Source organism: Vigna angularis, chromosome 10 (genome assembly GCF_016808095.1).
Source record: "Vigna angularis cultivar LongXiaoDou No.4 chromosome 10, ASM1680809v1, whole genome shotgun sequence".
Classification (NCBI taxonomy): Eukaryota; Viridiplantae; Streptophyta; class Magnoliopsida; order Fabales; family Fabaceae; genus Vigna; species Vigna angularis.
Window position 1 is genome coordinate 24,188,388 of NC_068979.1, and position 13,595 is coordinate 24,201,982.

Below are 13,595 nucleotides of genomic sequence, written 5' to 3' on the forward strand. Positions count from 1 at the left end.
TAGTATAGCCATACTTTTATAATTTGAATGTGAACTTCTTAATGTATGAGTGCGTTGTGTATACTAACAAAATAGGAGACAAAAGGTTTAGGATCCGAGAAATCATTTTGAGTTTTCACAAAATTGAGTTGTAACAAAGTAAAGAGATCTCAGTGTGAGGAGTAAAATGATCTCTTGAATGTGTTTGATCAGTCTTTTGATATATACTTGTTGTAAGAGCTTTAATTACTATAATTATACAATGCTGATTTATTAATAAAAAACAATGACATTTAAATGAAAATAATGAATATTTGAATGTTACGTTATATATGTTTACCTTTAAAAACCTATATTTTGAACAATATTAATGAATTAATCAATATTATATATATACATATATATATATATATATATATTATTTTATAAAATAAAGTTTGTGTAAAGATTTCCAATGAAGAATGATTTCGGCAGCAGAGGGCGCCAAACGAAAATTTCCCGGCAAACTGTACGCGCGCGCGAATATTCAAATGGCGATATCAATATATTTGGATTCCATTCCACGTTCTCCTCCTCCTATTCCCGCCATTTTCCACTCTCTAATCCCTTCAAAATGCGAACAAGAAATCGAAGTTAGCGTCGTGTTTGGGATCCCAAGCCTAAAATGGACATTTCAGAGCTGGCCAAGAAGCTCGATCTCTCCGATTCCAAACTCGTCGTCCGAAAAGCCGCCGAGATCCGTCGCCTCTGCGATGTCCAGTTCGATTCCTCCGTCATCGGAGTCGTATGTCCTCATCTATTTCTTCTGTCCCGTTTTATTGAATTTCGTTCCATTCGATTCGATTCCGAAGCTCCTTGTCTGGTTTTCTCAGGGCGAGGTTGCTAAATCTCTTATTTGCTTGGAAATCGCGGCAACAAGGCTCGGCGTTCTCTTCGACCGATCCTCTGCGGTGAGGCTTAGCGGAATGTCCGAAAAAGCTTACATCAGATCCTACAACTCTCTCCACAACGGTCTTGGCGTGAAGTTCGTTTCCTTTCCCTTTTTCTTCTTTCAGCTTTCATTTTTTCAAAGCTTTTTATTCATGGAGTGTTTGCTTGGTGTTTTTAGGACGAAGATAGATGTGAGGGAGTTGGCGATTCAGTTTGGTTGCGTTCGTATTATTCCTTTCGTTCGCGACGGTCTCAAACTGTGAGTTATCTGCCACGTGTTTGATTAAATGCTAAAACGACGTTGAAACTTCATTTGTTGCTGAACTTTGTGTTATTTTCGTGAAGGTATAAGGATCGTTTTGTTTCGTCTTTGCCGGCTTCTCGTCGTGCAAGTGCTGATTTCACGCGTCCGGTGTTCACCGCTGTTGCTTTTTATCTATGTGCTAAAAAACACAAGGTACCATTAAAGAACTTATTTGGATATTACACAGCTATAGGTGGTTATAAAGAAATGTTGATTGTGTAGGAATTTTAATATTATTAGGTAATTTTGGTGTGTAAGTCCATTTCAAAACGGTTTGCGACCGCAATTATTGTTGCAAGCTTTCTGTTTTAATAGTGCAATAGCCACAATTGCGTCTGCAGCGAGTGGATTTGTCTTTAATTTTCTTCAATACGAAGGATTGGGAGGAATGTCATGAACTATTTGTTTTGCTTTCGTTTAAGTTGTGGTAGGGGTTGTGTTTGTTTTGCAGCTCAAAGTGGACAAGCTGAAGTTAATTGAGCTTTGTGGTACATCTGAATCCGAGTTTTCTAGTGTAAGTGGCTGTATGTCTAGTGAATGTTGAATGCGATTATTTTATTGTATTTTTAATATAGCGGCGTTATTGATTTTGAACGGGGTGTGAATGGCCCGCTGTAGGTTTCTGTTACTATGAAGGATTTGTGTCATGACGTGTTTGGGGTTGCAAAGGAAAAAAAGGATGCTAGGGAGGTGCAATCAAATCGAGGTATGTACCTTTCCCCATTCGGAAGTTTGATCGTAATGCATTCTTAAAGCTGAGCTATTCTGTCCATTATTTTAATATTTACTTTGCATTGAACGTTTGTTTTTGTATCCCATTTTTTTTAGATTTGCTTGACGTGTTGCCAAGTAAAAGGAAAGCCGATGATGGAGGTTATTTGTCCGATGATGGTCCTGAGGTACTAATGTCTGGCTTCTTTTTGTAATTTACAGACACTTTTGGTTTCCTTGTGAAAGGGTTTTTAGCCCTAATGTTTTATAGAAATTATTCAATCAGGCGTTGCATAAATATACTGTTGTTTATGGAGTTAATTTGTTGCTTCTTAAATTATGAATAAAATTCCAAGTTGTGCTTTGTATACAATTCTTTCATATGTAGCTCAACCTTTTTTTTTCAACGCTCATTGTTTTGAAGCTCGACTTTCTCAATTTTCTTCAATGTTGACGCAACACATTCATAATGCCTTTCTATCTTTTATTGTGACTGTCTTTTTACTGTGATTGTGTTGCAGTATTAAAAAGGACTACATCTTTCTAGACTTCGATTAAGTTCTCCTTTTGTTTGAAAGTTGTAACCATTAACTATCATTTACAAACATATTTGCAGAGTCCTAACTTGGGTAATTGACTAATTGTTCCCAACGTCCTTTCTAGTTTAAAACCAACATCTGACGGGAGATTTCTCAACTCTTTCTAAACTTGCTATTGCATAGTCGATACACTGTATTTCACACGACTAACCCGGTAATTAAGTTAGGTGTGTTACATGGAGCGTATAGGGTTAGAGTTAAATCACTGACTAGGATATTGAAATACCCGCTAAAGGCTTATCTTACTTCACATTCGCGTTCTTGTGATTTTCTTAGGATAGATAATACTTGTGGTTCTCCGCAACCTAAATAAGGGCAATGTTTCCTCCAGTTTAAGATTGTGCTCAATATTCACAAGTATTTGCGTGTTGTATGGTGTCCTCTCTATTCATCAAAGAGTCTTTGTTAGTTGTTCCATCAAATTATAATGATTTTAATTTGGCAAATAACTTGTTGAGGGATAATTGTGGCCTTAAATGTATGCACCAGGAAGTGTAGTTGAATTATTTCTATTCTCCAAAATAAGTTTTCTACAATCTGGTCTCCATCTTGTATTTGGTTTAAAAGTGATGATGGTCACGATTAAGTGCAAGATCCATCCCATGCGTTTTAATCCCTCTATTACTTTTTTTTCTCATCATTGTGCTGTCTTGAAGGTGCATTTAGTACTTTTGGATATTTGCCGTAAGATGTGGTTTCCAAATTTTATTTTGACTGTAATTCAATTAACATTTGTGTTTATACAGCTTTCATGTTATAAAAAACGCAAGCAAATGGAAACACGTGATTATGAAAAGTGGAAATCTTCAGTGGTTGCATCCAATCAACAAAACAAGACAGAAGGTATTGAAACAGTTCTTGGGTTTTCTCCTTATTGGCTAAGAACCAAAGATTCATGATGGTTGACCCCGTTTACTTATTCACTTTTTGTAGCTCCTTGCAAACGAACCAAACAAACTCGTCTCAACTTTATCAAGAAATCTTCCGATACTCAGGAATTAGAGGCCATGTGAAATGGTATTGCGATGCCTTATGACAATACATGATTTTGTTAGAAGTTCAGCACATTATTAGAAACGGGTGCAGAAAGATGACATGTACTGATGTTTCTAGAATGGAGCTCAATTTTGTTTAAAAATGTATTTTCTGGAATTTCCAAAGCATTAGTGTACAGGAATAACTCTTTTCAGGCCGGAATTCCAATTTTCTTTTCTTTTCTTTTTTTCTATCAATGTTAATTAGCTTTTAAACGGGCTGCTAATAGTTTGTACATGCAAAGAAGTTAATTCGTGTATATCTATTGCTATATATTCAACCCATTACTCGACATAACGATTTGACTTTTAAATTTTTAGTTTAGTATTTTAATTTTAAATGGGCATACCTGGAGGCATGCATGATAATGTTAATAATCATTGTAACATAGCTGTAAACGTGATTTCAAACATTCATTGCTAAACAAATTATTCTATTAGACTTGTCTTTATTTCCACGTTGAGTAGTTGAAGTTTGATATATTTATGGCGGCACGGAGTATTTATAATTAATGTGTACAACCTGAATGTAGAAGGTCAATGATGTTTAACATTATATGCATTTCTAGGAGTGTTTATAATTAGTGGCTAAAAATATGTTAAGAGTAACAATAGTTGTTTAATGAAATTGATTAAAATTCATATCTCAATTTATGGATAACGAGAAAACCAAACATAATTCTTGTATTCAGAGACAGCACAATAAAACTAAGTAACGAAAATCTATACATTTATATTGAAACATATAAGAAATAATATATATAATTAATAGTACATATAATTAATCAATCAATCTAATCTATCAAAGTTTATTCATATAATTAATAGTACATATATAATTATTGACTATTTTTTTATATTAAGCTAGGTAATTTGTCATTTCTAGTACAAATTAGATTTAATAATTTTATTGATAGGATAATTTCTTACATATTTAATCGAGTATTGGTGATTCTTTATCTATGATTTGATCTTAGAAATCTAAGCAGCTCGTATCCTTGTCTTTATAACTTAATGAATCAATAAAACCTAAAATTTCATACAATCCCCTAAGTTAATACTCATAATACTTTTCTGGATACAACTTAGGTATCATATAACTTTAGTTCAACAATATCATTATAGTGATTACTAACTAACACAATACAATTCATCATAAATCTTTATCCATTCAAATCATATTAAATTTCATGTATTACATATCAATCACAGTGTAATGATTCCATATCAACATTCTTAATTCTTAATTTGATTAAATTAACGAGTAGCAATTTAAATGAGATTCCTTACGTGAGCACTTTCCTTCAAAGAAAAGTTAATATGGACTTGTGAGTGTGTCACTTAAGTGATAAAGTTAGTGCTTGAACAATAAAGCTTCTTGCTCATACAACAAACCTTTAGAAATTACCTCAAATTAATGTCTCTTCATTGCTTAAATGACCATCTTTCGCTTGAGTGATGTGAATCTTAGAGGAGTTGAATTATTTCAGTATCTCTCTCGATCAAACTCCATAGCACATCTTGAGTTATGAGTACTCTTGTTTAAGTGTCTAATTGAACGCTTAAGCAATAATACTCTATTCTTTTAATAAAAGGTAATCGCTTGAGCTACCATCCATAGTTATAGTTAAAGAGACATCAAAACAAACCCTGTCTTTTATTTTTATTACATTAAAACTTATACTTTTCAATCTAAACCCATCTCTTCTTTATATAATTGATTAGTGCATTTTTAATGTACTTTAAGAATACTTAATCTTAGTTATTTTGAAGAATAATTAAATTTAAATACATTATTTTAAATGGGATTTATCCAAACGTGATTAATTTTGCTTTAAATCAAATCATTCACTAAAATAAGTTTTTAAAGTCATGTTAAGTGATTATATTCTAAGTTGACGAAATGCACTAAATGCTTTAGTTAGAAGAGTCTAATTAGAGAGTCTAGTATATGAAAGTTTTCTAGATGATTTAATGAAATATATCTAAGAATTGAGTTTTGATGATTTGACAAAATCTATAAATGTTTTCTAAATGTTCTAACTTGTGTTTTGTGTAACTAAAATGAAAGCAAACTCAAATTATTTATAGATGATACAAGGATGAATTGACCCTATAGACTATATTAACAAATTGATGGTATGAATCTCCAATGACTAATTAAGAGAGGCTAAGATCTTGAGCTTAGCCTGTGTTCGCTTTAGTGGAAAACACTATTGACGTTGATTTGCTATGATGAAATTCAAATGAGTTTTGCGTTTGCTTTAAAGGATTTGCGCGTAATTGAAAGTGCTGATTTGCGGGAGAATGAAATTTTCTTATCTTTCATCCATTGCGAAGATTTGCAACGATTCATGTCAATTCTCAATTTTATTCTTACAGTATTCATCACTTTTGAATGTAAAGATTTACACACATAAATTAATAATAATAATAATAATGGAATTTTAAAAATTATTTTTTATTTTTCTCTCTCTTTATAATAATTTTTACAATTATATATAATATTAATAATTATCATTTTATATTACTTTTACTACTAAGGGTATTTTGGTAATCTTCAATTTCTACCAATTAAACTATTTTTTTATCTGTCACATCGGTCAAATCCTACACTAATTCTCACAAACTTTACTTCCAAATCCATTCTCACTCATCTCCAAATCCACTCAAACAAACAACAAAAAATTAACTCTCAAATCCCTTCAAATCCATCCACTTACTCTCCCTCAAATCATCTCCCCAAAGTGAACACACCCTTAAAGAAGTGATAAAGTGAGTTGGAAGATTAATGAAGATAATTCAAGACAAGGAAAGGTGTTACATGTGTCTAATATGTCTTTCATCATAATTGTCTAATGAAATCTATTAGAATGGTATATGCAGTTGTTAAAGTGATGCATATTCAAGGTAAATGCAATGCAATTCATGATGAAAAAGATGCGGATTATTGATGAAGAAGAAGAAAGAAAAGAGAGATTCGGAGACTTACACACAAAAGAAGAAGAACAATGTATTGATGCAGGGAAAGAAACCCCTTTTGTGTTTACCGTGAATTACAGAGAGGAAACGGAAAAATATTGAATGTGTATTGTGTTAACAAAGAAAGAAAACTAAAGATAATAAAAGGCTAAAGGAAGTGGGCCGAGCTTCCATAAGTGACCCAATAAGATAACTTTCAAAATCCTTTGACGAAATCATCTTGAGGACTTTATATATTATATATATCATTTAACACTGTAGGGACCTATTAGATCGTCTACTAAGTTGAACTTTGTACAAAATAAAGTTGTTATTAAAGTTATTATTCTGTGCAAGATTTAAGGGGATTTTTGACATTAGAAAACATTGTTATTCACTTTAAATATTCAACAGATACAACTTTCATTGTATCCTTGAATTTCTACAAATATTTTAATGTATAATAGAGTACTAAGAGCTGGAATTTGAACTTTGCAATTGAATGGTTATGGATCTCAAACTTAAAATTATGAATTTGATAAGCAATTAAAGTCCATCTAGAATTGTTATAAAAGGTGAGCAACAACAAGCATCATCCTTCCATCACCGATTTATCCATCCCACCATCATCTCATCATCACCCATCACTTTACATATTAAGATGAACTTATAATGCATATATATATATATATGTAAAGATATATACAATATGAAATTTTGATCAATAATAAAACATGTTAAGAATTTCAGTTAATAATACGTGTTAAAAACTATATAGTGTCAAAATTTCTCTTAATGTAAGAAATTTTCTTCTTTCAGGAGAGAAGACAACGTGCTATATTATGTAAAATAATTTATTGTGAGGAAAGAACTCCTTCCATTTGTTTATTCTTCTATTTAAGTAAAAGTGTAAATCTTCATAAAATAACACTTAACTTATAAACACTTGGAATAATTAAAGTGTTGACATGTTCTCATTTGTAGGCATTTAGAATAGTGAGGAACTAAATGAATTAATTAATAGTAGCTTGATTGATTCAAATTTGTGCACTTGTTTGCTTAATAAAAAGGTAGAAGAATATATTGATACATACTTCATTAACGCTTGAAAATGAGTAAAGTATAACTAGTCTTAATAAACACTTGAAATGAAAGAGAGTCTTAACAAATTAATTTAAGTTTGTTCAATTTATTTGAGATTTTAGTTTATAAATTAATCGAATGATAATCATAAAATAACCGGTGAAGAATTTAATTATGAAAGAACCAGAGAATAAACTTGTTTTTTATATATCTGTTCTATTTATTTGTATTGTTTACTGTTTCCAAACCACACTCCTTTTGTTGTTATTTTATGTTTCTATCTATATTTTACTTTTATTAATTTTATCATTGACAGATGACTTAGGTTAGTTAATCCTATCTATATTTGACTTTTGTATATTTTATATGCATATGAATATTCATTTCTATGAACTAGACAATTAGTGCAATGTTGTAGTGCATTAGACCTATTGATACTTATGCGATTGTAAAGATGAAAGCAATCAATACTACTCAAGTTATATACACACTTTTGCTCACTAGAAAGGTTGATCATTTGAAGTTGTGTGTAGAGTTAATTCTCTCCTCTAGCTTTCTAAAATGAACATTAATAGTATTCCTTCTTGAGTTTTAGTTGGTCTAGAACATTTTGTCACATTTTTGCACGGAATTTGGTATTAACTTTCTTATTTTTCTTGAGTTGCTTTATACAGATTTGGAAGAAAGTAGCCATTGTAGAGTCATTTTTTTACCATTGAGCAACTTCAACATTTTAAGGCCTTTTCCTTCTTCTAAAGAGCTTGATAAAGATAGATGCATTAAATGCATTCAATGCAACACTAAATGCTTTCTTTCTTCTTTACTCAACATTCTAATATCTAAATATACTTATCTTCTTCATAGGTATTGTGTATTACCTTATTTCATCTTAAACGACAATGTCATATATATAGTAAATAGTTCTTTCAAAGTTCTTCTTTTGTTAAGAGAATTGGTAAAAAAAACTTTGGAATGATTCAACTACTGGATAAACCCCCAAATCCTTACTCACCTCCCTCATTTCTCTCAATCATTTCTCTTTCATCTCTCTTATTTCTGTCATTCCTACGCTAGTCTCAATTGAAAAAAAAAATCAGAAATACTCGCCTAACCCTAATCTACATTCCTCACTTAGCCAATTTGTTTTTCTCTCATCAACATACTCTTCCTCATCCACACACAGCAACCCGCGACACTACAATTTGTTACTCTTGCTTTGTTTGTTCATTTGTTTTTCAGTTTAATAACAAAATAATTGATAATGTTGATGTTAACTTTTGATTGAAGAGCTGTGTTATATATTTTTCCTTCTGATTATTATTATATTTTGTTTTTAAATTTTAGAATTAAGAAGATAGATTAAGATTAACAAATCTATATATATATATATATATATATATATATATATATATATATATATATATATATATATTTATTTATTTATTTATTGTAATTACAACTAACTAACACCCACCCAATTGGCCAAGTAATTAATGGTAACCATCATCATAGTTTAAGTTTTAATTATTTTAAGAGAATAAACAAGAATAAAAATAACTTTAAAGTGAATAAATTTGAGTTTTGTAATATAATTTAGAATTATCGGTTTTTTAAAAATAAAAAAATTATAATAAAAACTATAAGTTAAATTTTAGACTTTTAAATTAAAAAATAAATACAATGATTTAAATAAAATATATATTATTTTGGGTGGTTTAAAATTGTTTATTAATGAAAAAATATTATTTTTATGTGTATGATGACAATAAAATGTTTGGATATTAAAAAAATTCAAATAATTTTTAAATATGTTTAATAATACATAGAAAAGTTAAGATTATTTCAAATGTAAGACGATTAAAACATATATTTTATATTATAAATTGGGTGGTAAAATGTTGAAAATGATTAATAATAATTCTGTTTAAAATAAAGATTTTAAAATTGAAATTAAAATTATTAAAATGAGTTTACATAGGAAACGTTTATAAGTGTTTGAATTTTTTCGTTAATATAAATTTAATACAATTATATTTTAATTTATTTTATGTTTTTATTATATTTTTTAAATTACTTTAAAAAAATCAATAGTAATAATAATAATAAGATTAATAAGAGAAGAAAAGTTTGAAGATTATATATTTTTCTCTACCTTTGATTCCATTTATTTACTGCTATTATAATAGTAACAAAGTTTATTATTGATTATATTACAAAATCAGTATTACAAAATCAAAATTATTTTACCCTTCAAGTTTTTTTTGAAGTCTATTAAAATCTAATCTCAAAGTTTTTAACCAGTTATTTTAAACTACAATTTGATATAATATTTTTAATTATTAATATAATTTTTTAAATTACATTTATATTTAAATTTTTTTAAGTTTTATTACAATTTTTAAAATCCTTTAAAATATTTACAAAATAAAAATTTATTAATCTTTACATTATTTTTAATTTTTATTCTTTCAAAAAAATTAAAATTAAATTTCAATGTTTTTAATTAACTATTTTAAATTTGTTTCCTATATTTTTAATTATAATTTATAGTATTTTTAATTTTTCTCTCCTTTTTTAAATTAAAAACACCACAAGATATTTTCCGAATTCCATCCTTTAAAACCAAATTTAGAAGGATTTTCGAAATGAAGATTAAAAAGAATTAGTTGAGGAATGTAAAGACCTGAAAAATAGAGTGTTATAGATGTATTAGAATAATGAGATAGATTATTTTACTTTAAAATAATCTGATAATATAAAATGAAATTTTATAAACACTTCTCATTATTCTAAGAACACTTCATCTCTCTAGAACTCTATTCCTCAGAGTTCTCTGAGTTCTCTCTACAAATTCTCTCTGCTGAGTTTTCTGTTCGACGATCAGGAAGTGCCTAGGCGATCCTGGCGTTGAGAGCTTCAATCTTGACCGATCGATTTCTCGTTCTTCAGTTGGTAAGTTGTCTCCCTTTTCTGTCCGTTCTTCTCTGAACTGTGCGCATGCAATGATTTTGGGTTGCATGTGGTTAGTAGTTGTTTCTTCCATTTCTAGCTCAATTTAGGTTCTAAGTGTTGTTCTCTATCACCAATTGGTGAGTTGTAGGTTTCTGTTGAGTTTCCTTACTGTGCAAGGTACGACTGAAACGTTTCTCTGTGTGTGGCTGTTTATCTCTGAGGTAAGGGAAGCTAGGTTGTGGTTTAATTATCAATTGGTGCTGTATGTAATGAATTCTGTGATTAAGTGCTGTGCAGTTAAAATTTTAGCTTGTGAATGTATGTTCTTAACTGTTAAAATGGTAGAAACTGTGAAATGTGATTGATGAGCTGTTTTGGGATTAATCTATATATTGTAATGTGTGCAAATTGGTGATTGTTATTGGCTGTGATGTGTAGTGGTGTTGATGAAGTAAAGTGTAAAGTGAATTGGACTGGTTAATGTATTTTTAGAAGAAGTGAGGTAGTGAATTTGAGTAGTAGTGGTCAAGGGCTGTTAGGGACTGCTGGGGTGGTGTAGATAGGTCATATGTGACTGGTTTGAGTAATCAAAATGGTCAAAAACAGGTTCCAAGTGGTAGAATTGGTTTTGGGTCTCTAAGTTGATGAATTTGAGGTTTTAGAGTAGAGATTGGTGCATAAACACTTTAGATTGGTGTTAGGAATGTTTAGAATACTTTAGTCAAGTCTAATTTAGTATATACATCGAATTAGGAGTGTTAGAAGTTGGCCAAGTTGAGTAGAATTGGTAAGGAGTGGTTGAGTTGTGTAATTCTGCAGAATTTCGTTCTGCAGATTATGCAGATTCGCTGTGCGAATGGATTCGCATAGCGAGTTACCTTGGCGAGGTGCTCTCTGCCAATGTACCCGCATAGCGAATGGGTGCGCTGTGAGTGATTTGAGAGGGTTGCTCTCTGTTTGTCAATCTGCATAGCGAGTGTAATCGCTATGCGACTGGTTGGGGTCTGGAACCATTTTTCATTTTATTCGATCAGCGAGTGGGTCTCGCTCTGCGAGTGTTTGGGGGGTCAAGTCTCTGGATGAGGCTCTTGCATAGCGAATTGGGTCGCTATGCGAGGGGTTGGGGTTTGTTGTATTTTACAATTTTATTCGCATAACCAGTTTAGTCGCTATGCGAGAGATTCAGAGTAGTTGGTCTCTGTCTATGGCTTTTGCAAGGCGAGTTAGGTCGCTGTGCGAGAAGTTTATGGTCTCGCTATGCGAAGGTGTGCGCTGTGCGAGGGGTACGTTCTAGTTCAAGTCTTGTGTGTTCTTATGTTGTTGGATATGCATCAATAAGTGTTGTATGAAGTAAGTTGAAGTTGTATCATGTAATATCTGTGGTGATTGTGGTATGTTGTAATCAAAATTGTAAAGTTCAAGTGTGGTTTATGAACGTAATTCCATGATCCTCAAGGAGAGGAGACATGGTGGTGCCCTAAGTTGTGATTCAAAGTGGAATCTCTAGTTGAGATTCAAGTAAGTTTAGAATGGATGCACGAGCTTAGTCTTGGGGGTTATCCTGAAACTCCAATGGTCTTTCATTCTCAAGTAGAGAGGATTGATCCATGTCGTGAGGAGTAGCAGGAGGTCCTAGTCTTGGATGCTTCCAGTATGGCCCAAGGTGAGTGATAACAGACTAACCTCGTGAGTGTGGTAGGGTGAAACCCATTGGCAATGACTTTGCAAAGTAGTAGAAGCCACCACGAGTGCACGACCCGTCATAGCTCGACAATCATTCTAAGTCCGGACAGTCAAAGTCAGTGTGTGTTATGTGTGAAGGGTTTAAGTGATGAAGATGGATAATATTCTTGTATGAATTCTATTAATTTGATGTATGATCAATCTTTGTTTAAACTAGCTTACCCTGTTGTGTGCTTATGTTTTGTATGTTATGCTGTTCTTCTTCTGCGATGACCATCCTTTGGATGTGAGCAGCAAAAGAAGAGGTCTCTTTGGAACAAGCCTTGGATGGAGGTGATGTTGCTGATGAGTAGTTGTTTTTGTTCTTTAGAGCCTTGTATTTAGTTTTGGAATAGTCTTCGGTCTGTATATAAAGTTATAAATTTATAGTTGTTTTTGGATGACTGTAAATGTATCACTTTATATTTTAGATGGAATACTGTACTACTTTATCATGCATGTTGCTTCTCTTTATTATAGTTTACACTATATATTGGGATATTACAAGGAAGACAAATTCTCAATTATTATTACCCTAAAAAATCCATTTAGAGGAATACTATTTCATTTTGTATTCAATTGAAGAATACATTTTTATAAATACTTATTATTGCTGAATATTATGTTTCAAATTTTTGTATTTATATTTATCAGAGTTGTAATTGATCTTGCAGATTTTAAGAAAAAAAAATATACGTTGACCCTTGAGAAATATAACGTGTACACTAAACAAGGATATTAGAGCAGATATTAAATATGCAGATTAAAATATAAGGTTTAATGATTTAAGCATACACAATAACTACAGAATTATACATATTTATCGAAATCATATATTTACATAGTCACGGTAGAATGTGTATTCATAGAAACTATATAATTATAGTATATATAGAAATTATTATTTTCTACGTCTAAAAAATTAAAGCATTTTCTTAATTTGGAAGTAGAGTGTTTTTTAGTTAAAAAATTTTACACTCAAAATTAAAAACGGAACAGCGTCCGTTCGGAATTCTGATTGTCCTTAGTCTGTTTGTCGTGCATAACTGACTCACCCTCTGTCAACTCAAACGGCCACACATTCAAAACAGGTTCCCCACCTTAACCGGTCAAACTCGGCGTCGTTTCGATAATCCCATAAAGCCCACGTTTCTAATCGTCTGCATACGCACCCACATAAATTCCCTAATCCAACCAATTAAAAAACAGTTTCCACTAACAAACTCCACTGCTTTTTCTACACGTGGAGGTAACCACCGTAACGGAATACGCCCCCACGCACAAGATCGCACGATATTTTCTTTCCCAGAGCGTGAAGAG

The 13,595-nt window shown here is 31.2% G+C and overlaps 1 protein-coding gene across 1 annotated transcript; it reads left to right on the forward strand.

Moving 5' to 3' along the window:
• Window positions 1-511: 511 nt before the first annotated feature.
• LOC108334914 (origin of replication complex subunit 6) lies at window positions 512-3,855 on the forward strand. The gene is made up of 9 exons (XM_017570838.2): window positions 512-763; window positions 852-1,003; window positions 1,088-1,168; window positions 1,255-1,366; window positions 1,665-1,727; window positions 1,832-1,919; window positions 2,042-2,112; window positions 3,270-3,366; window positions 3,457-3,855. Exons 1-9 carry the CDS (start codon window positions 644-646, stop codon window positions 3,534-3,536), a joined length of 864 nt encoding a protein of 287 aa, XP_017426327.2. The 5' UTR covers window positions 512-643; the 3' UTR covers window positions 3,537-3,855.
• The last annotated feature ends 9,740 nt before the right edge of the window (window positions 3,856-13,595 follow it).

Coding starts and splice junctions, on each gene's coding strand:
- LOC108334914 (XM_017570838.2), top strand. CDS start 644: ATGGACATTTCAGAGCTGGCCAAGAAGCTCGATCTCTCCGATTCCAAA. Junction 1,004..1,087: donor CACAACGGTCTTGGCGTGAA/GTTCGTTTCCTT, acceptor TGGTGTTTTTAG/GACGAAGATAGATGTGAGGG. Junction 1,367..1,664: donor TATGTGCTAAAAAACACAAG/GTACCATTAAAG, acceptor TTTGTTTTGCAG/CTCAAAGTGGACAAGCTGAA.